The following is a 20,299-nucleotide window of genomic DNA, read 5'->3' as shown; positions in this document are numbered from 1 at the left end:
AGATGAGGTTTTCAAACCAATTTAATATAGTGCAATCAACATGATGCCAATTTAGATTCAGGATGAATGGAGCCAGTTCCCCCCTCTCCCCAAAATTATCTTAAAGTACTTAGAATTTTTGGGCCATATCTGAGGGGAACTTGCCCAACATTACAAGATAATGTTCATGATACAGAGTGTAGGATTTCCTACTATCTTGAGCATGGTGTAACCCTATAGTTGAGAGGATCGTGGAAGTTGGTTAAGGGCAATTAATTGTTTATTTGTCAAATTTGTACACTGCCCCAAACCTTCATCTCTGGGCGGTTAACAATAACATTAATTGGAGCTACTTTCAAGTCCACGCTATCTGAAATGTAAATGGGGTTGCAGAAAGATTTCTAGAAGCTTCAATTCATGGTCATTTACTAGTTGTCAGTACGTGAAAAAGAGTGTGTAGAATTTTGGAACAATGATGTGTACATTTAGTAGTGAAGATACGTAACTTTTTTTACAACTGAGGTTATGAGCTAGGAACTCTAATAGGACAGCTACTGGCATGATGTAAAAAAAGAGCTGGTACGTAAGTGTTCACACTAAATTTGGGGGAGGGGAGTTTTGTACTTAATGTCACAAATTTGTCCTTCAGAAAATTCAGAAGGAGCTTCAGCAACAGCAGAACAACTTTGATTCTACACAGGAAACCCTCAACAGCCTCTGTCGCAAATATCCATCCATGGGGTTGGAGACTCTTGGGGGCACTGTCACCTCACTGATAAAGAAGTATGAAGCTGTCAACCAGATAAGTTTGAAAATACAGGCTTCCATGCAGGAGTCCCTGGAAAAACACTTCTTCTGTAAGTCCTAATGATTGTTAATATATGAACCATTTAGACCACATGAATGTATGAAACTGCCTAAGATGATTGTGCCAGCCAGGGTTGGTGAAATTTCCATTGACACCAGTAATGTATCTTTGTGCATAGGCTTCCATAAAACTCCTGTTGCTAAAAGCTTGTTTTACTGACCTTTCCCAAGTAGCTGGCTTTTGCACAAACTATCTTAATGTACTCAGTATTCAAGCACTCAAATGTGCTTGCTGCTTTCTCATTCTAGTCAAGTCCACTGCTGTATTACAGGCATCCTTTTTTTTTAAACAACTCTGAAGTGTTTTACCATAGACAATGATGGATCGTGACCTAATCTCCCGTTAGTCAATTAAAATCTATGTTGTTACTTTAATGTTGGTGGTTACAGTATATAATTCAGTGGTGGCAGCCATTAAATGATTTAGACTGCATAGTCTTGTTGCATTCTCTCTGAACAGAATATTGAAACCAGCATTTTTGTATTCTCTCTCTCTTTAAAAAAAGTGTCTATGTGTGAATTCCAAAATTGGTATTCTAATCTGAAGACTGCTGTAAAAGATTTGAGTGTTACATCTGGGGACAATAAAGCCATAGAAGCAAAACTCCATGAATTGCAGGTATGGTTATCAAAAACTAAGAAAGGTTATTTTTAGTCTTATGCATCCTAGTATGTGTCTTCCATTTCTATCCAGACATACCCCTCCCCATATTCAAAATGAACCATTTAAATTGACTTCATTTGGGGAATGTTCTCCAAATATATGAAATTAATTCACATTTTAATTTGGACCCATTGTGAACTGTTAACGGTCCTCAGGAACCCTTGTGCACCCAGTGATGCCACAGGGTTGAGGCTAGAAGATTCTCCTCCACTACCCTCCAATCTTTAACTTACCAAGATGGAGTACGGTAAGGAAGGTTACTTGCAAATCAGAAAGTGTTTTCCCTGATGAACTGGCTTTCTATACTCATGGAGCTTTTTTAAATGGGGAAACAGTCAAATGTTCCATCCCCCCCCCACCCCCACCTGCCACATAAAATGGCACACTCACAGGAACTCTGCATGTGTATATTAGCTTTTACTTTTTAAAACATTTAGTGAAAAGGGACATTAGGCATTATTTCAATTTTCCTCCCCCTCTTCTTTTATTCATGTTAATTTCATGTTTCTTTCACTCAGAAGGTGTTGGACTCTGTTGGCGATGGGTGGAAAAAACTCAAGGCAGCCTCTGAGGAAGGAGAACATTTGTGTTCTTATCTACCCAAATCATCTGTGGGTTCTGTCCAGGAACAGATAGCCAAAGCTCATCAGGACTTTGAGGGATTCCTGAAACAATGCTTGAAAGATAAACAAGCTCTGGAAGAATGTGTTGCAGAGCTGGGCAGGTAGGTTGTTTCAAATGCATATAAATACACATATTTATTATTCAAATTCAAATTTATTATTCAAATTTGTACACCGCCCCAAACTTTCATCTCTGGGTGGTTAACAATAGCTGCCTTAAACAGAATTAAGATCATGGGTCCATCTAGCCCAGAACTGTCTGGCTAGCAACAGCTTTTCAAGATGTCAAGTAAACGTTTCTCCAAGCAATGCTGCATAAAATCCTTTTTACTGGAGATGTCAGGGATTGTATCTGGGACCTTTTGCAAAACACCTGCTTAGCTACCAAGAAGAAGAAAAAGAGAAATGGTTCAACAGAAGCAAAATAGTTCAATAGAAGTATCATTCAGTACTGTGAAATAATTGATATGTAATTAAAGTGTTCTGTCATGGTGACCACAGAGCCCTGTGGTTGTCTTTGGTAGAATACAGGAGGGGTTTACCATTGCCATCTCCCTCGCAGTGTGAAGTGATGCCTTTCAGCATCTTTCCTATATCGCTGCTGCCCAATATAGGTGTTTCATACCAGCGGGAATTCGAACCGGCAACCTCTGGCTTGCTAGTCAAGTCATTTCCCCGACGTACCATTAGGTGGTACCTGTTAAGTAATTTCTATGATCTTAATCCACCGTCTTTCAAGGAAATAACATCACCAATAGGTCTCAAAATGAATAATAATTATCTTCTTCATGTATTCATAGCAGACAGTAGGGCTACTCAAACAACTGGGAGGGTAGGCAGGGGGGAATCTACCTCCCCCCAGATGATCAGCGCCCCATTCCTTGGTGCACCACTGCATGCCCACATGATCCATGCTGCTCCTGGCATCATGGATCTCTGGCCTCCAGGTATCCCACAATGCACCATGTGACTAGTGTGGTGCATTGGGAGACACTTCCCATAAGCTGAGTGCTCTAGGTGCCTGACACACATTACCCTGGCTCCAGGGTTAGGGGCGTGCTTGCACCCTTAAACCTCATCTAAAGGCCAGGGTAAAAAATAGGGTTAGGCTGACAGGCAGTGCCGACATCCACGTGGATCCCGGCACTGCACACGAGCAGCCTAACACAGGCTTGGCTGCCCTAGCCTGGGTTAGGCTGTTCGTGAGAATAGGGTTAGTATCTACTTTCCATGGTTAAATTGGAAATGTGGGTAGGTTTGCTGCCTCTTACCTTGAACACTTTAATATCTCCGGTTGAGGAAGGAGAAAAGGCAGCCATGGCTCCACTCCTGTCTACAAATCTGTCATCTGCCCACTTCCCTTACCTGCTGCTGCAAGCAAGTCCCAAGGTGCTACAGAATAGGTGAGGGTAAATGTCAGGACTGCAGAAAAAATGGGCTTGAGAAATTGTGGCTCCCTTTTCTCAAAGGGCAATGTCTGGTGTCTATGGTATGAAGTTGTGTGGATCTCGGTACTGCCTGCTCGCCTAACCCTACTTTTTACCCTGGCCTTTAAATGAGGTTTAAGAGTGCAAGCACACCTACAAACAGCCTACCTACTGGACATTGCCCTTTGAAAGAGAGAGAAGAAAATAAAACAATCAGGATCTAGGAACAGGAGCATTTGGCACCTTGAATTCTCATACAGAGAACAATCAGTTATTTCAGTTTCTTCATAAACTGTTACAGTAAGCGCAAGTTGTACTACTTTAAAATTTGAAAGGTTGCATTCTTTCTGCAGTTCCCATGGTCATATTTGGGAATGTCACAGACATATTTAGATCCTTGCTGAGTATTTTTAGATTACTTTTGACAACATAAAATGTTTTGGTTGCAACTATCATTTATTAAGCTGATATCCAGGCAAATTGATTTCTGTATAGTAATATATTTGTAGTAGCTGGTGAATTAGTTTTGCACATCTAGCAACAGCTATTACAACTATGCTGTGTTTGTTTGTTTGTAGCTTTGAGGATCTGTGCAAGAACCGAAGTCTGTGGCTCCATGAAATGGAGGAAAGGATAAGCACAGAAGCCTTGGGTGAGCGTAAGCAGCACATTCCGGATAAGAAAAATGAGGTACAGAAAGTGGAAGCATTTCTGGAAGAACTTCTGGTTGAGAGGTACAAAAGCCACTTTCTAAATATTCTTGCCAGTATTGTGATTTACTTTATGTCTGTTTATTTCGTTGTCATGATAGAAAACTAAAGCTCTGTGAAATTAAATATTCTCCAGAGGCTCCCACAGGGCATTCAGCCCCATAGGGAGATATCAGCATTTTTTTCTAGTTGCAGTTATTATGGGATTGAGAGGGTGCTCTTGCTTTTCCAGACCAGTTTGGGAGTTCTTTTCCTTTGTGTGTTTGGTATAAGGTCTAACAATTATCTTTATAATAATTATAAATTTGCTTATGTATCCTTATGTCAAGCTATTACCATTCACCTCTGAACCTTATTTAATTCACACCAGTGCAATGAGTTGTCCATCATTTTTCACAGCTACATTTTAAACTACAGTTTATAAACCAACGTTTATAACTCAAGTAATTTCTCTATCATTTTAAACTTTCCTTTTAGAGAATCTTTTGATATGCTTTCTCAGAAGGCACAGATTTTAAATGAGAAGGGATATAATGCTGGAAGGGAGGTTCGTCTGGCTTCTCAGCATTTTACTACCTATCAAAACCTAGTCAGGACAGTCAAAGAAAAGCTGAGGGCATCTCAAATGGCCCTTCAGGAACACGAAGCTTTGGAAGAAGCTCTGCAGAATATGTGGACCTGGGTGAAAGATGTGCAGGAAAAACTGGCCTCTGCAGAGGGCACGATTGGGAGCAAAGTTATCTTAGAGAAACGTCTCCTGCTAATTCAGGTAAAATAACAAAGTGATGGAATTGTTGCTTTCCAAACTCTTGCTATTGACTAAAGTTTTCAGACTTTTGTCCAAGTTCCTACGTTAAGGTAAACCCCCAAAACTTTCCAAGTTAAGGTAAAAGTCAAGCTGTTTGAGCCTCCCTGACATTAACAGATATGAAGAAAAGACAACATTATTTTTAAAAACTATCTACATTACAGGACCACCCATTTATTTATTAAACTGAGTTCCTCAAATTGGATGTCACAAATGAAGAAAATAAGAGGACATGCAAAAAGAAGCATCAGAAGAATCAGGGGTATAGACTCCCCTAGGCATTAGAGTCCCACCCACCCCCCATTTTACTGAACTCCCCTGACAAACCTAAGAGCCTATATCTCCCCCCAAACATGACTTTTCTCCCTCACTCAAAAAATCTGTTAGGAGTTGCCCCTCAAACGCTCGCTCTGTCTGCACCCGTCAAGAATGCAAAGAATGTTGAGTAGTTGATGCCTAAGACACGTACAGTTGAAGCTATTTATGGTTTTGTAGCTAATAATTAACACTAATAATTAACACACCAAATTCAGCCAAGAAGAAACAGGAAGCTAGTGATGGTTCCAAAAGCTTGTTAGCCCCTAGTATGACCAACCAGCACAATACATAGGGTTTTTTCATTACCATTATTTTTGGACAAATTTTTAGGACTACTTTGACTTTATGTTTTTAAGCTGGCTTACATTTTACCTGTAGGAGATTAGTTATGTGAAGATTTGCAGTGGAAACAGTCTTGATCTTAGCATTTATAGCATACAGCACCCCATCACAGCCGAAAGGTTATCTAGATAATTATCAGCCCCAAAGAAGGCAATGTGGTAATGAGAATTGCTATTAAGGGACAAATATTTTAATGCCATGCCTGCATCCCTTAAAAGAATGGATTCCCACAATTCCCCATGACAACTAGGGACCTCCAAGGAGCTTAAAGGGAAAGGAGAAGGTACTTCTAAAAGTACCTGTGGAGAAAGGCAAGTGGCAAGTTGGCTGGCTCCAGGGGAAGTTTTAACTCATTCTGATAATACCCAACATAGGGCATATTGAGTTCAACGTGCCTCTGGGATCCAACACAGTGCACAGCCCTATAATTTTATAGTACTACTATATGGAATATGCAGCTGGAATCTACTATCCCAGTATTGCCTGTGGAAAAAGCTATTTGAATAATCCCTTCTGATTTAATATTTCTGTTTGCATGATGCAGTGTTAAATGTTTGCAAAATTTGATGGATGGCAATTTGATGAATGACCTTCTTCATGTCTTAAATTATTGTACTGGAAACTCTAACATTATTTTGCTTCATAGGAAATCCTTTTGATGAAAGGTGAGGGAGAGGTAAAGTTAAATATGGCCATTGGTAAAGGTGAACAAGCCCTTAAAAGCAGTAATGCAGAAGGGCAGAAGGTAATACAGAACCAACTGCAGACGTTAAAAGGTCTATGGAACAACATTATCAGTACCTCAATGAGTTATCAGAGGTAAGTTTTTTCATTTGCTGTTTATTTTAAAATATGTTCATATAATAGGAAGTTTCTACACTGAGAACACCTTACTTTGGGATTGGCTGAATATATTCACTTGGGAATGGTTTGCACAAGTTTTTCCTTGTTCATCTGTGTATTCAATCAGTCCCTCGGGTCGGGAAACATTTGCACGGAGAAATGAAAGTGTGAACCAGGCTGTACGTGGAAGAAGTACTGCCATGATCATGGAAATTGCTGAGGACTGTATTCATCTGAAGTCCATGTTTCTATTATTCCATAGCAGAGAACGGCATACCTGCCAACATGTCCCTATTTTCCTCACTCACCTGAATGAGAAAATAGGGACATGTTGGAAGATAGGAACATGTTGGCAGGTATGGAATGGATTGGTCTCTTGTAGCTTAAAATACTAAATCAATCATCAGTCTGTGCACTTAAGCACACTTAAGTTGTCATAGTGAAGTTTACTGAAATCAGTGCATTGTTGAAAAGTGTACTGCATGTGTGAAGTAGCCCAACTCCAATTCAGGGGCTGCTTTAGTGCTGGGGGTGGGGCCTGATTCTGTTTGGATCTTCAGCAGGATCTCATTTTGCTTTGACGTGATTTGAAGCAATTGCTTTAATTCAGGGCTGGGGTTTTGACACCCGCTGGTACTCTCCTGACGGTACTTCCCACATAGGGCAAGAGACAGGAGGCAGGCTGAAGATAGTTCATCTTGTTCTTGGTGGTGAGGGAGCGGAACAACAACAACAAATATTTATATACAACTTTTCAACAGAAGTTTACAAAGTGGTTTACATAGAGAAATAAATAAATAAATAAATAAATAAGAGGGTTCCCTGTCCCCGAAGGGCTTACAGTCTAAAAAGAAACATAGATAGACCCCAGCAACAGCCACTGGAAGGACTGTGCTGAGGGTGGATAAGGCCAGAAGTAGCTCCATTTTAAAATACTTCCAGTAGGTTTCTCCTGCAGTCCTGGAAATGGTGTGGATGCTCCGGGGAACTGTAGTCTTTTCCAGAGTTACAGCTGTGGAAGCAAAGCTTCAGTGGCCTACCTGAATCAGCCAAATCCACTTACATTCAGTCTGAACCATATGGTGGTTTGGTTCAAAGCAAATTGGAACAAATCTGAATAGGCTCCAAAGCTTCATACTTCATTTCACACTAATGCTACACTCCATTTCTATGACTGTCGCAACCAGTCTTCTGGTTTACCATGGTTCATCCACCACCTTTGCCTGAAAAAAGCACCTTAAATGCAATTATGTGCTAAGTTCAGATAGATCCTGACTCTGAGAGTGCCCATTGAAATAAATGACGTCTGGGATTACCAGTATATTTTTGACTTTGTTGGATAAAGATTATATCTAACAGATAGTAGAAATAGTTCCAGTTTGAGCTGTTGAAATGTTGAATTTCTTAAGCATCCCAATATAATAATTTGTTATGAAATATGACCTGGGTGTAATATGTTGTAGCTCTAACCTAAGCAATCCAGAGGTTCATGGTAAGTGGTAATTTCAACTGTGCAACATTATGTGAGTAGCCCTATGAATATTGTACTGCAACCTCATTAGTTTGTTTTAAGGGTTGCTAGATTTTGATCTCACTATGTATGTGATTTTTTTTTTTTAATGTAAGCTTGCTGGAGTCTGTGATTAATCAATGGAATGACTATCTTGAAAGGAAAAATCAGCTAGATCAGTGGTTGGAATCTGTAGACCACAAGGTGGAACAGCCTTTAGAGCCTCAGAATGGCTTGAAAGAGAAATTTTCCCAGCTGGACTATTTCCAGGCTCTTGTTGCAGAAGTGGAAGATCATACCAATGACCTGCAACAGCTCATAGGGAAAGCCAAAGGACTGCATGAGAAAACAGACGATGATTCTTTCAGAGAAGTTATTCAAGAAGAGCTGAAAACACAGTTCAGTGATATTACAACTGTGATCAAGGTAAATGCTTTGTCAGATAGCCCCATGCAGAAATTTTAATCCATGATATTGGCAATTGCAACACACTGACATTAATTTTAGCCAGTAAATATTGTTATATGATATATATCTCCAATGACTACCAAGTTTTTATGATAAAGCGGAACCAAGAGTATTGGAGAAAGAAACTACTACAATCACATGTAATGGTGGCCCACAATAGGAAAGAACATAAGAAACTGCCTTATGCTCTTGGTCTCTCTAACTCAGTATTGTATGCACTGACTGGCAGCAGCCTTCCAAGGCAGTAGCGGCCAGTGAGCACCGCTTGGGAGGGGGTGGGTGGGGGGGATACAATTTTAAACAGAGGTTAACTTAGCTGCTGCCAATACTCAGAACATTATATGCCGTTGTGGTGGCCGACCCAGCATCCCATGGGGAGCATGTCCTACTCCTGCCTCTCAGCTGGCCTCCATTTATGTACAGAGGCCATTTGAGAGGTTAGCATGGCACAAACCTGCCATGCTGACCCCTCACATGGCCTCCATGCATGCAAAGAGAAAAGCTGAGCAACAGGGGTGGGGCACCATCCCCACGGGAGTCATCTGCCACTGTGGCATATAGCATACTGGGCACTGGCAGTGGGTAAATTCGCCACTGTTTAAAATTGTATTCCCCCACCCTCCCATGGGCACTCACCAGCTGCTACTACTCCAAGATTTCAGGCAGGAATCCTTCCCAGCCTTACCTGGAGATGTCAGGGGTTTAAGATGGGACCTTCTGCATGCAAAGCAGATGTTCTCAGCTGCTGGGTGAGGACATCTCACGTGAGTTATCCTCCCCAGCATGCTCCAGAGGCAGGGCATATTCAGATTAGTCAGAGCCTTTAAGAGGCCCAGGAGGATAGCCCCTCCCAGTTTAGTTTGTCCTGCACAGCTGCAGAGTGGACGGCGCTGCCTTGCTTCTATAGCCACTCTGTCTCAAGTTCAAGTTCAAGATACAAGCCCCTTGTAGCCACTCTGTCTTTACTTCTCTCTTATTCCTCTTCTGACCCTCTTGTTCCTCTCCTTGATACAAAAAAAGAGAGAGAGAACTTCTATAACTTTTCCACCTTCTTCCCCATTCTCCTTTCTACTCCTGCAGATGGAGCCTCAGTGATCCAGCATTCTCCATGTATTTATGCCCAATGGGAAGAAGTCTGTGAAATCCTTCCAGCCTGGTAAGCCCCATCACCACTGTGTGATAGTGCACGCCGCACAAAATGCCCTGCCACGGACCATTGTGTCAGGTGCCATGGGGGGATGAAAGGGCCACAACCCACCTTTGAGACACCACAGTGCCCGACTTATGGCAATTCAACACTCCTGGAAGCTCGACCGTTCGATCTCCCGCTTCAACAGGCCTGAAAGCCCTGACCTCGTGATTTTGGAGGAGGCTATTACCACCTCTCCAGTGGGCCATCACAATCTCTTGCGGCCCGCGCTGCTTCCCGCCAAGCTGCCCATACCCCTTGGAAAGGACTCCAAGATGCCCACTCCGCAAAAAACAAAACTGACTCCCAGGGTTTGGAAGGACGACGCTTCCGCAGGCCCCTCCTTGCCAGCAAACCCTGCTGGGTCCCTGGAGGTGCCACCGCAAGGACAAACGCTTTCCCCTCAACCCATCAAGGGGGTAAGGGTGGAGGAGTTCCAAATGTGACACCGCTCCAACCATGACCCCCGTCCTACCGGAGAGTGAGCCGATGGGTCACCAGCTATGCTGGCCAGCCCAGTACAATCAGCTCCAGTGAGTCCAGAACTGAGTGAGCCATTAGCCCCTAGTGGACTGGTGCGCCCCCAATCCCCTGCAGGCCTCACCATTTTGGCTCCTCCTCTCACTGGAGAAGTACCACAGCTCTGGCATCTTTGGTTTTCCTCCCTGCTAACCCAGATGCTTGCCAGCCAACAGCCAAAACGCTCACAGAAAAAATGCAGCAAGCGCAGGGAACAGTCCACCTCCTCTTCACAGGACTCAGACTCCTTTTTCATGTCCCTCAGAGTCCCCTCCTAAAAAGAGAAAAAGAAATCACAAGCATTCCTATAGATCAAAGAGAAAGAAATCCAAAAAATCCAATTGGAAACATAAGCTGTCCTCCTTGGAACATTCATCCCTGATCTCTGACTATGACTCTCCTGACCCTCATCCAGGCAGACCGATAGATCCCCTGCTTTCTCAGTGGCCTGGATTCTCCAAGAACACCCCACAAGACCAGGGAAGACCCCTTACAGAACCTGACCCAGATGTTGAGTCCAAGGGAAAAGGTGAATGGTCAGATGGCCCACAGGTGGAGCCAATTTCCCATTCACGTAGGCTCTTTCCATCAGAAGACTTCTCAAACCTGTTTGTAAAGGCCTTATATACTTTGGGACTGCAAATTGAGGGCTTACAGGGAACTACTGCTCCTTACAGGGAGTCATTAGTCCTTCCTACCACCTCTTCATCAGACCTGTTATTTCCACTCCTGGAAACCTTTGCAGAAGTGATGAGACAGGAATGCCAGGCTCCCTCTGTACAGAAGAAGATGACTACATTGGCTAACAAGCACTATGCCTTTGTCCCTACAGCAGCAGCCTTATTTCAGATGTCTCCTGTCAATTCTCACATGGCCGCTCTCACATCTGGGGCCATACTGCCTCAAGATGGAGAGTCTGTGCACAAAGACCCCACTGAAAAGAAGCTTGCATTCCAACTCAAGAAGAACAATGAATGCATTTCATTTTCCATACATTATCTATAGCAGCTTCTATCATTTCCAGAGTGTCCTTACTCTGGATGGACGAGCTTGTTCAATCGCCTCCTCTTGACCTACCTAGACAGAGACAGTTCCTCTTAAAGATTCAAAAGGCCCAAGCCTTCATAGCAGATGCAACTCTTAACTCTGTATGCTTCGGGGAACACACCATGGCCAACAATGTTGTGGCCAGATGCACACTATGGCTAATACACTGGTAGGTAGACACAGCTTCACGCTCTAACCTGTCTTCAGTCAGCATCACGGCTACTAAACCTTTTGGCGATGAGGTGTTACAAGAGGTTTTAGTTGAGACAAAGGATAAGAAGAAGGTGCTCCCTTCGTCCACGCGCAAGGATGACAAGTGACCTAATCAAAGATTCAACCAATCCTTTCATTCCTCTTGACCCAACTTTCGTCCCAGAGACAGAGACGCAAGACCACAGCGGAGTAACTGGAACAGACCTCACTTCAATCTCAAGCCTAACACTATGAAGCAACACTTTGGCCAACAGTCCAAACCTTGACAATCCTCCAGGCATGGGAGGCTGCCTATCTCACTTCTGCTACTCCTGGGAGGCCTCCATTTCTGACAAATGGGTCCTAGACACCATTCTCCACGGTTGCAAGATAGAGTTGATAGCACTTCCCAGAGACAGATTCTTACCCACCCTCCGTTCCAAATCCCAGCAAAAACACGTGGCCCTACAACAGGTGACCACTCACCTTCTCAACATCTCAGCAATAGAACCAACTCCTGTGCACCAACTCTGACGAGGCATTTACTCTTATCTTGTTTACTGTGCCCAAAAATGATGGCTCCTTCAGGGCAGTATTGGATCTCAAATACCTCAACAAGTGGGTCAGACACAGAAAATTCCAAATGGAAACACTCCACTCCATAGCGGAAACTCTACATCATGAAGACAACCTTGCATCAATCGACCTCACAGAACCAATCCATCCACATTTCCGCCACCTCCTCCGCTTCTCCTACAATGGATGCCATTATCAGTACACAGCGCTCCCATTTGGTTTCTCGTCAGTCCCATGGATATTTACAAAAGTGATGGCGCCCCTACTGGCTCACCTCAGACTCCAAAAGGTCAGACTCTTTGCTTATCCAGACGATCTCCTCATTCAATCCAGAGAATCTGCAACAAAAGATGTAAACACCACCCTCGCCATGTTATCCTCTCACAGTTTTCTAGTTAACATCACCAAGAGCCACCTGACTCCATCCAGGCAAATCCAGCATCTGGGGGTGGACATAGATACAATACGAGACAGACTCTTCCTCCCAGAGGAGCAAAGAGACAAGATACTACTTTTAATCCAATTCATATTATCTCTCAAGAAGGTGTCAGTCATGACCCTAGCCCAACTACTAGGTCTCATGGTGTCCACCTTAGAAGCATTTCCCTGGGCATGCTTCCATTTTCTCCCCCTACAATGGTTTTTTCCACCACACCAATGGGCGGTCGCACAGAAACGCCATATAAGGCTCACCCTACCTCCACCGATCAAGGAATCTCTACGCTGGTGGATAAATCCTTCCCGCCTGGGTCAGGACAGACCTTTTCTAGATCCACCCAGGATAATTATCATGACAGATGCCAGCCTCCACAGTTGGTGAGCACATTGCCTATCACACTCAGCCCAGGGCACCTGGACTCCACAAGAAAGGAGTCACAGCATGAACTGGCTAGAGCTGAGAGCCATTCATTTAGCACTCATGGCCTTCAAGAAACAAATCTGCTTCAATAATGTCTTGATATGCACCGACAACTTGACAGCAAAAGCTCATGTAAACCACCAGGGAGGGACCCAATCCCAGTCCCTTCACCAGGAATCAGTCCTCCTAATGCAATGGGCAGAGACGCATCTGTCCTCCATCATAACACATCATGTCAGCGGCTCCCTCAACAGACAAGCAGACTGGCTGAGCCCCCAGGAACTGCACCCAACAGAATGGAAACTCAACCCACAGGTCTTCCATCTCCTCACAAGAACATTGGGTCACCCATTGGTGGACCTTTTCGTGTTTCACCTCAACACCCAAACTGCCGCTGTTTTTTTCTCCATGCCACCAGGCAGAAGGGGTGGATGCCATATCAACTACATGGCCCTGGGAACTACTGTACGCATTTCCACCAGTCCCACTCCTCAGCAGGCTCCCTACTGGCCTCGCCACCCATGGTTCACAGAAATACTTCACCTGGCTGTAGATGGCCCATGGTTCCTTCCACAGAGGGACGGCCTCCTCAGGCAGGACCCAGTCCTTCATCACGACCCAACTTGGTTCAACTTGCCGCCTGGTGACTGAACACAACATACTCAGCCATCTTGGATATGACAGACGAGTCCTAGATACACTACTGGCATCCAGAAGGTCATCTACCAACCAAATGTATCAATCTACCTGGTGTGCTTTCCTTAGATGATGTAGCCAATGCAAACTCTCAGCAATAACATGCGGACTTCTGGAACTTTTACTATTCCTCCAGGACAGTCTAGACAAGGACTGTGAGCCGACACCATCAAACAGCATGCAGCAGCTCTGGGATCGCTTCTCTCACTGTTCAAGGGGAAAGGCCTGACCTCACACCCACACCTGAAATGCTTCCTAAGAGGGGCCACTTTGTCATCTCCTCTGGTAGTTCACAGGTTCCCTTCTTGGGACCTCCACAAGGTTCTCAGAGTCTTACATGCACCTCCATTTGAAACTTTACGTTCAATCCCTCTCCACATTCTATCAATGAAGAGAGCTTTCCTGATAGCTATTGCCTCAGCCAGATGGGTCTCTGAACTCAGGTCCCTATCTGGCAACCCCAGGTTCTGTATTTTTTCCTCAGACTCTGTTACTTTGATCCCGGACCCCTCAGTACTACCAAAAGTAGCTTCGGTATTCCACAGATCTCAAAACCTGGTTCTACCATCGTTTTGTCCTAACCCCTCTCAACCGAGAGAAAAAGACTGGCACAAACTCGATGTCTGTCATTGCCTGAAAGCTCACCTGTCTCGGACTGCTTCATTCTGTTCCACAGAAGCGTTGTCCGTATCCTTCCTACCATCCACAATGGTACAACAAGTTTCGACATCTACCTTGTCCAGGTGGATCAAAGCCTGTATCTCCTTGGTGTATGAAGTCCAACACCTACCTACTCTATTGAAACTTACGGCTCATTCCACCTGCTTGGCGGCCACCTTGGCGGCTTTCTCCACAAATACTCCACTTGAACACATCTGCAGAGCAGCAACATGGTCCTCTCTGTCCACGTTTATGAGACACTACAAACTAAACCTACGACACTCCCCTCAGGCTGCCTTCGGCAGATGTGTACTTCAGCACATCCTCCCTCCTCAGTAGCCGGGGTCACCCTCCCTCCCAGAGTCTTGTTAGCTGTGGCATGTCCCATGTGAAATGTCCTCACCCAGCATCTGAGAAAGGAGCATTGATCACTCACCGTGAAGGCTCCTTCTTGCTGCTGATGTTGAGGACATTTTGACCCACCTGGGGCATCCACGGCTACTGGTCCAAACCTTATTAGCTTGTGTTTTTTCTCTATACTTACTGTTGTCTCCTACAGAGTGTTCTTTCCTTCCTAGAAGCTTGGCTTAACTAACTAAACTGGGAGGGGCTATCCTCCTGGGCCTCTTAAAGGCTCTGAATATGTCCTGCCTCTGGAGCATGCTGGGGAGGATTACCTAACATGAGATGTCCTCAACCCCAGCAGCAAGAAGAAACCTTCACGATGAGTGACCAATGTGCCTTTCTAGCACTGGGCTGCGGCCCCATCCCCAATGAAAATGAAATGAAAAGGGCAGATTCTGGGCACATAGAGCATTGTTTTGATAGTTCTAGAATCAAGACAAGGATTTGAAGAAGTTCTCACATTTGGCATTTAGCCTCATCTGTTTAAAAATCAGTATATGGGCAGTCTAAACCCCTGTGCTGAAATTGTTTAATGAAATGGAAGTTGAATGGAAATCAATCAAATAAATGACTCAGGATGAACTAAGATTTATATCTGGATTGCTCAGGTCCAAGTCCAGCAATCAGTCCAATGGAACCAGTTTGAATTATCATGAAAGGAAATTGTGAAAAGAATTGAAATGTATTTAAAGCTTAAAAATATAAAAAAGAATAAATATTTGGTCAAGTTATACATGGGGGAAAGATTGGATCTATAAACTATATTACTCAAAAAAGAGGGGAGAAAGTTCCAGTAGATATTTATCTACAGACTTTTCTTGTATGTTCTGTGGCTTCAAGCAGTCCTTCAGTGTAATCCGTTCCAGGAGGAAATGTGATATTTTGTGTGGAATTCTTTCTTTGGATATAGTGAAATCCTAGTAGAGTGGAGCAATTTTGCTGCCTTGGAATGCAGGAGAGGAAGGAGGAGTGGGGGAAATCGCAATTATGCATTATATATGTGACTCGCCATGTAGATTTCCTTGGCATAAAAGAACTTGTTAGTTATGAGAATCTCTCATTGTGCATATAGATATAACAGGGATACCCTGTACTATAGAGAACCCTATTCTGGAACTTATGTTTCTGAATCAATGCAGAATTATGCATTCTACATTGCTCATGTACACATACATGGAGGAAAAAGAATACATCTGCAATCACTCTCTCTTTTTCCACTCCTATGCCCAATCATGGTGTTTTTGCTGAAGTTATATGTCAGAGTCACCACCCATTCAACAAACCTTCTCAAAAGGGAAATTGAAAATAAGGGGTAGGGGTGTGCATGAACCAATTCCAGCAGTTCAGTTTGAGTATGAGCCAAACCTGAACCAGACCGCTGGCTGGTTCAAACCAGCCCCCAGTTTGGTCCGAGTATCAAACCAGGCTGAACTGGTTCAGCTGTTCGAGGGGGTGTGCCTGTAAAGGGGAATCCAGTTAGGATTCCCTTTTACAAACAAGCAGGGGAACCCTGCCTACCTAAAAAAATCCTAATGGGGCTGCAAGAGGGTACTCGTAGTCTGAGGGCATGGCAGTGGTGTGGCTTCTCCTTTCCAGACTGGCACTCCAGTATGGCCCAGTTGTGGAGATGAGCTGGAATGCCAGGTCCCCCTTTGCTTGTAAAGGGGAATCATCACTGGATCCCCTTTACATGCATGCCCCTGAACTGGGACTGGTTTAGTTCAAACTCAGACCGGCACCCCTTCTATGGGGTCTGGCTCAATTCAAGTCCAAACTGTTCGAACCAGGTCGGTTCTATTCAAACCAGGTTCAGGTAGAACCAGTTCTGCACATCCCTAATAAGGGATAACTGTCTCCGTGGTCAGCATAAGAACAAACATGGATTTGAGGCCATCTCACAGAACTGAGACTTAAGTCTTAGCTTGTTAACATGTGCTGAATAAATTCTCTTTATGACTTACAGGAAAAAATGAGAAAAGTAGAAGATATTGTCAAGGATCATTTACTGTATCTTGATGCAGTACATGAATTTACTGACTGGCTTCATTCAGCAAAGGAAGAGCTTCATCGGTGGTCAGATGCATCAGGGGATTCAGCAGCCATACAGAAAAAACTGGCCAAAATTAATGTGAGATATTATACTGCAATAACTAGCTTTGCTAGTAACATATTATGCATTAAGACAGGCCATAGTGAATGCTTACAATAAGAAAACACGTTTCCCTTAAATTATATTTAAGATTCACGTGGTAATATATCCTGCTTCTGTTCTGTTCACAAATACTGCCTTTAACTGCTAATCAGGGATGCACAAGCAGTCTTTTGCACATCCTCAAAGTGCAGGGAGATTTGCAATCAACTGATCACTCAAAAAGCTCCCACTGCTGCTTTCTGTCTTGGCTCCCCTTCCTCCTGCTCCAAGGTATCCAGAAGCTTGCTTTGGAGCAGGGGGAAGGCGGCAGTGGAGGAGGCAGCTGTAAGTATTCATGGTCCCCTCTGCCACTTTCCCTTTTATCTGTCCCAAAGCACCCAGAAACTTGGGGAAGGTGTCAGCTACAGTGGCTGTGGGCACATTTTCCCTAGGAAATGGGGGGCTGGTGGCAGCAAAGGGGACCCTAGCAGTGGAGGAACTGGTTTGGGGGCATGCCTGTAAGGGGGAATTTGTTGAGGATTCCCTTTTCAAGCAAAGGGGGGAAACCTGCTTACCTTACAAAAATCCTAATGTGGCGGGCCAAAAATAGATACCTTTTCTTCAGAAAAGGTGATATTAAATACCTAACATTATTGGAAAGTAAAGTGTATCTTGCCCATTCCGGAGCCTGACAGTCTGACTCACAGTGCAAAATATCAACAAGCTGGAAGTACATGTAAAAGCAATCTCACGACATGTTAATTTTAATCATATAGGAACATAAGAAGCTGCCATATACTGAGTCAGGCCATTGGTCCCTCTAGCTCAGTATTGACAGACTGGCAGCAGCATCTCCAAGGTTGCAGGCAGGAATCTCTCTCAGCCCTGTCTTGCAGAAGCCTGGGAGAGAACTTGGAACCTGGATGCGGCTCCATCCTCTAAGGGGAATATCTTACAGTGCTCACATGTGGTCTCCCATTCATAAGCAACCAGAGCAGACCCTGCTTAACAAAAAGGACAAGTCATGCTTGCGACCACAAGACCAGCTCTCCTGGTCTAACTTGCTTGTGTTCTAGGACAATATGCATTTCCCTCCATTTTCGATTCTGAAGTTCTCTTAACTTTATCTTGCACTCTGTGCACAGATTTTTATTAGTTGTTTTGTTTTTGTTGAGGTTTTGGTTTTTGCCTAGTTTTTAATTTTAACCTTTCACTGACATTTTAGCCAGGGAAAAACCAGGACCGGTGTTCCGAATATATTTTTGGTGAAACTGCCTTTAATTTGCTTTGGAGTGGTCAGCGTAGCTGCTCTGTAGAATGCTGCCCATTTGTAGTAAAAAGTGTGCCGTTATCCAGCCGAAGTGAATCACAGCCATTTCAGTTACCATGACGATATTCCATTGCAGGAGCTGATAGATTCCAGACAGACTGGTGAGAGCCGCCTAAACAGAGTTGAGACGCTGGCTCCTGCAGTGAAAAAGAACACAACTGTTCAGGGGTGCAAACACATAGACACTGAAATGCAGGCCCTTCAGTCCGACTGGAAGCAGTGGGAAGAGAGTGTTTTCCAAACTCGAAATGGTTTGGAGGAGATGGCTAGCCAAATGGCCTTGTCAGAGCAGGAGTTTACCACACAGGCTGCTCAGCTGGAAGAGGCCCTGCAGCACTTCAGGACTTTGCTTGCAACCTTGTCTAAAAGACTGACCCCTCTGGATAGTAAGCTGACAGACAAAGAGATTGTGGAATGCTGGCACCAAGAAAAGGTAAAACCGTTTTGTTTTGGTCTTTTCTACTCTTTTCTTGTCACAGCCAGGAGCAGAAGAGCTACTTGCAAACAAGAGAATGTGTAATATGCTAGACTGGAAACTTCAGAATGCACTTTTAATTGGATTTTAAAAAGTTATGTTAAACTAGCACTGGTTCTATTAAAAAAACATAGCAAGTTAGTCAATGTGTGGAGTGATTTCATGGCATTCTGTGTGAATGCATGTTGCAATAAGTTGTTCAACTTTTGTAACTCTGGAACTAGGGCTTCTGAGCAGAGACTGAAATATGACACACAAGCTTTAAGCATTCTGCTTAACTCCTTCAGTTGTCTAACATGTTTCATTAGTTACTTACCGCAACAATTGCCATGAGTCATTGACAAACCACACAAATTTTCTTCTAATGTTAAAGCTATTCTTTTGAAGATAAAATTATTTTCATTTCACCATTATGCAAACAATCCTATCTCAATCCTATCTCAAGGGATTTAGGCAGCTAATTGTCCTAACCTCCACAGTATTTCCTGCAGTTGTTTGTTATGATGCATGTACAGACCTCAAACTGAGTTTTGCATCCCACTGGTTTCATAGTTTGGGGCTACAACATTTTGATTTATTATAGTCCCAGGAGGCTTAAAATGACAGGAAAATATTTACAATATATTTAGATAATTAGTGAAGAATTATGCAAAGAATCCCTCACATGAAACTTCCCCCGACCCCAATTTACTTAGGGATAAGATTGCTTATGGAATGCCGAGTTCTGACCCATATATACCATGCATTATGAAGCATCATTTTCCCACCACTAAGTGAGTGCTTGTTGGGCAGGGAGTGATAAGCGTACATTAAATCAGTCAGTTGCAATATAGCTTCAGTTTGTACTAACATAAAGCCCATGTTGTAAGAATACATTTCTTTGTAGTAAAGGTAAAGTGTGCTGTCAAGTCGATTTCGACTCCTGGCGACCATAGAGCCATGTGGTTTTCTTTTGTTAGAATACAGGAGGGGTTTACCATTGCCTCCTCCCGTGCAGTATGGATGATGCCTTTCAGCATCTTTCTATATCGCTGCTGCCCATGTAGGTGGTTCCCATAGTCTGTGAAACATAGCAGCGGGGATTTGAACTGGCAACCTTCTGCTTGTTAGTCAAGCATTTCCCTGCTGCGCCACTTAAGGTGGTCAAGAAGGGCAAGGTCCTCTTAGTCCAATTCAGGGAAAGTCTGGACAGATCAAACTGAGTTGAAATTATTCTGTTGCTAATCTGAAATAAGTACAACCACCACCATATTTGTTGGCCTCTAGACCAGGTGTTCTCAACTTTGGGTCTCCAGATGTTGTTGGGCTTCAACTCCCATAATCCCCAACCAAAGGCCACTGGGGCTGGGGATTATGGGAGTTGAAGTCCAATAACATCTGGGGACCCAACGTTGAGAATCCCTGCTCTAGACCAGGGATTTTCAACGTTGAGTCCCCAGATGTTTTTGGACTTCAGCTCTATAATCCCCAACCAAAGGCCACTGGGACTGGGGATTATGGGAGTTGAAGTCCAGAAACATCTGAGGACCCAATGTTGAGTATCCCTGCTCTAGACCATAGTGCTCAGTGATACATCATCACTAAGTGCCAAGGTTAGGAGACCTTGAATATATTGTGGCATTCCATGCCATATTTTCAGATCTACTGGGTATCCATGAATA

At 43.7% G+C, this 20,299-nt stretch overlaps 1 protein-coding gene across 19 annotated transcripts in view; it reads left to right on the top strand.

The window, feature by feature from the left end:
• The window catches only part of SYNE1 (spectrin repeat containing nuclear envelope protein 1), a 575,028-nt gene that overhangs the window by 233,809 nt on the left and 320,920 nt on the right, over nucleotides 1-20,299 (top strand). For 18 of the 19 annotated variants that reach the window (XM_053292895.1, XM_053292839.1, XM_053292877.1 and 15 more), the window contains 9 exons: nucleotides 629-836; nucleotides 1,353-1,465; nucleotides 2,029-2,234; nucleotides 4,139-4,294; nucleotides 4,748-5,039; nucleotides 6,385-6,557; nucleotides 8,208-8,517; nucleotides 16,666-16,830; nucleotides 18,240-18,596. In XM_053292895.1, coding sequence (XP_053148870.1) covers nucleotides 629-836; nucleotides 1,353-1,465; nucleotides 2,029-2,234; nucleotides 4,139-4,294; nucleotides 4,748-5,039; nucleotides 6,385-6,557; nucleotides 8,208-8,517; nucleotides 16,666-16,830; nucleotides 18,240-18,596 — 1,980 coding nt within the window. The remainder of the gene's footprint in view (nucleotides 1-628; nucleotides 837-1,352; nucleotides 1,466-2,028; nucleotides 2,235-4,138; nucleotides 4,295-4,747; nucleotides 5,040-6,384; nucleotides 6,558-8,207; nucleotides 8,518-16,665; nucleotides 16,831-18,239; nucleotides 18,597-20,299) is intronic. The other variant, XM_053292832.1, reaches the window with a different exon arrangement.

The sequence above is a fragment of the Hemicordylus capensis genome, chromosome 1 (assembly GCF_027244095.1).
Source record: "Hemicordylus capensis ecotype Gifberg chromosome 1, rHemCap1.1.pri, whole genome shotgun sequence".
NCBI classification, from domain to species: domain Eukaryota; kingdom Metazoa; phylum Chordata; class Lepidosauria; order Squamata; family Cordylidae; genus Hemicordylus; species Hemicordylus capensis.
The sequence above is the reverse complement of the archived record's forward strand: the minus strand, read 5'-3'. Positions and strand labels throughout refer to the sequence as shown.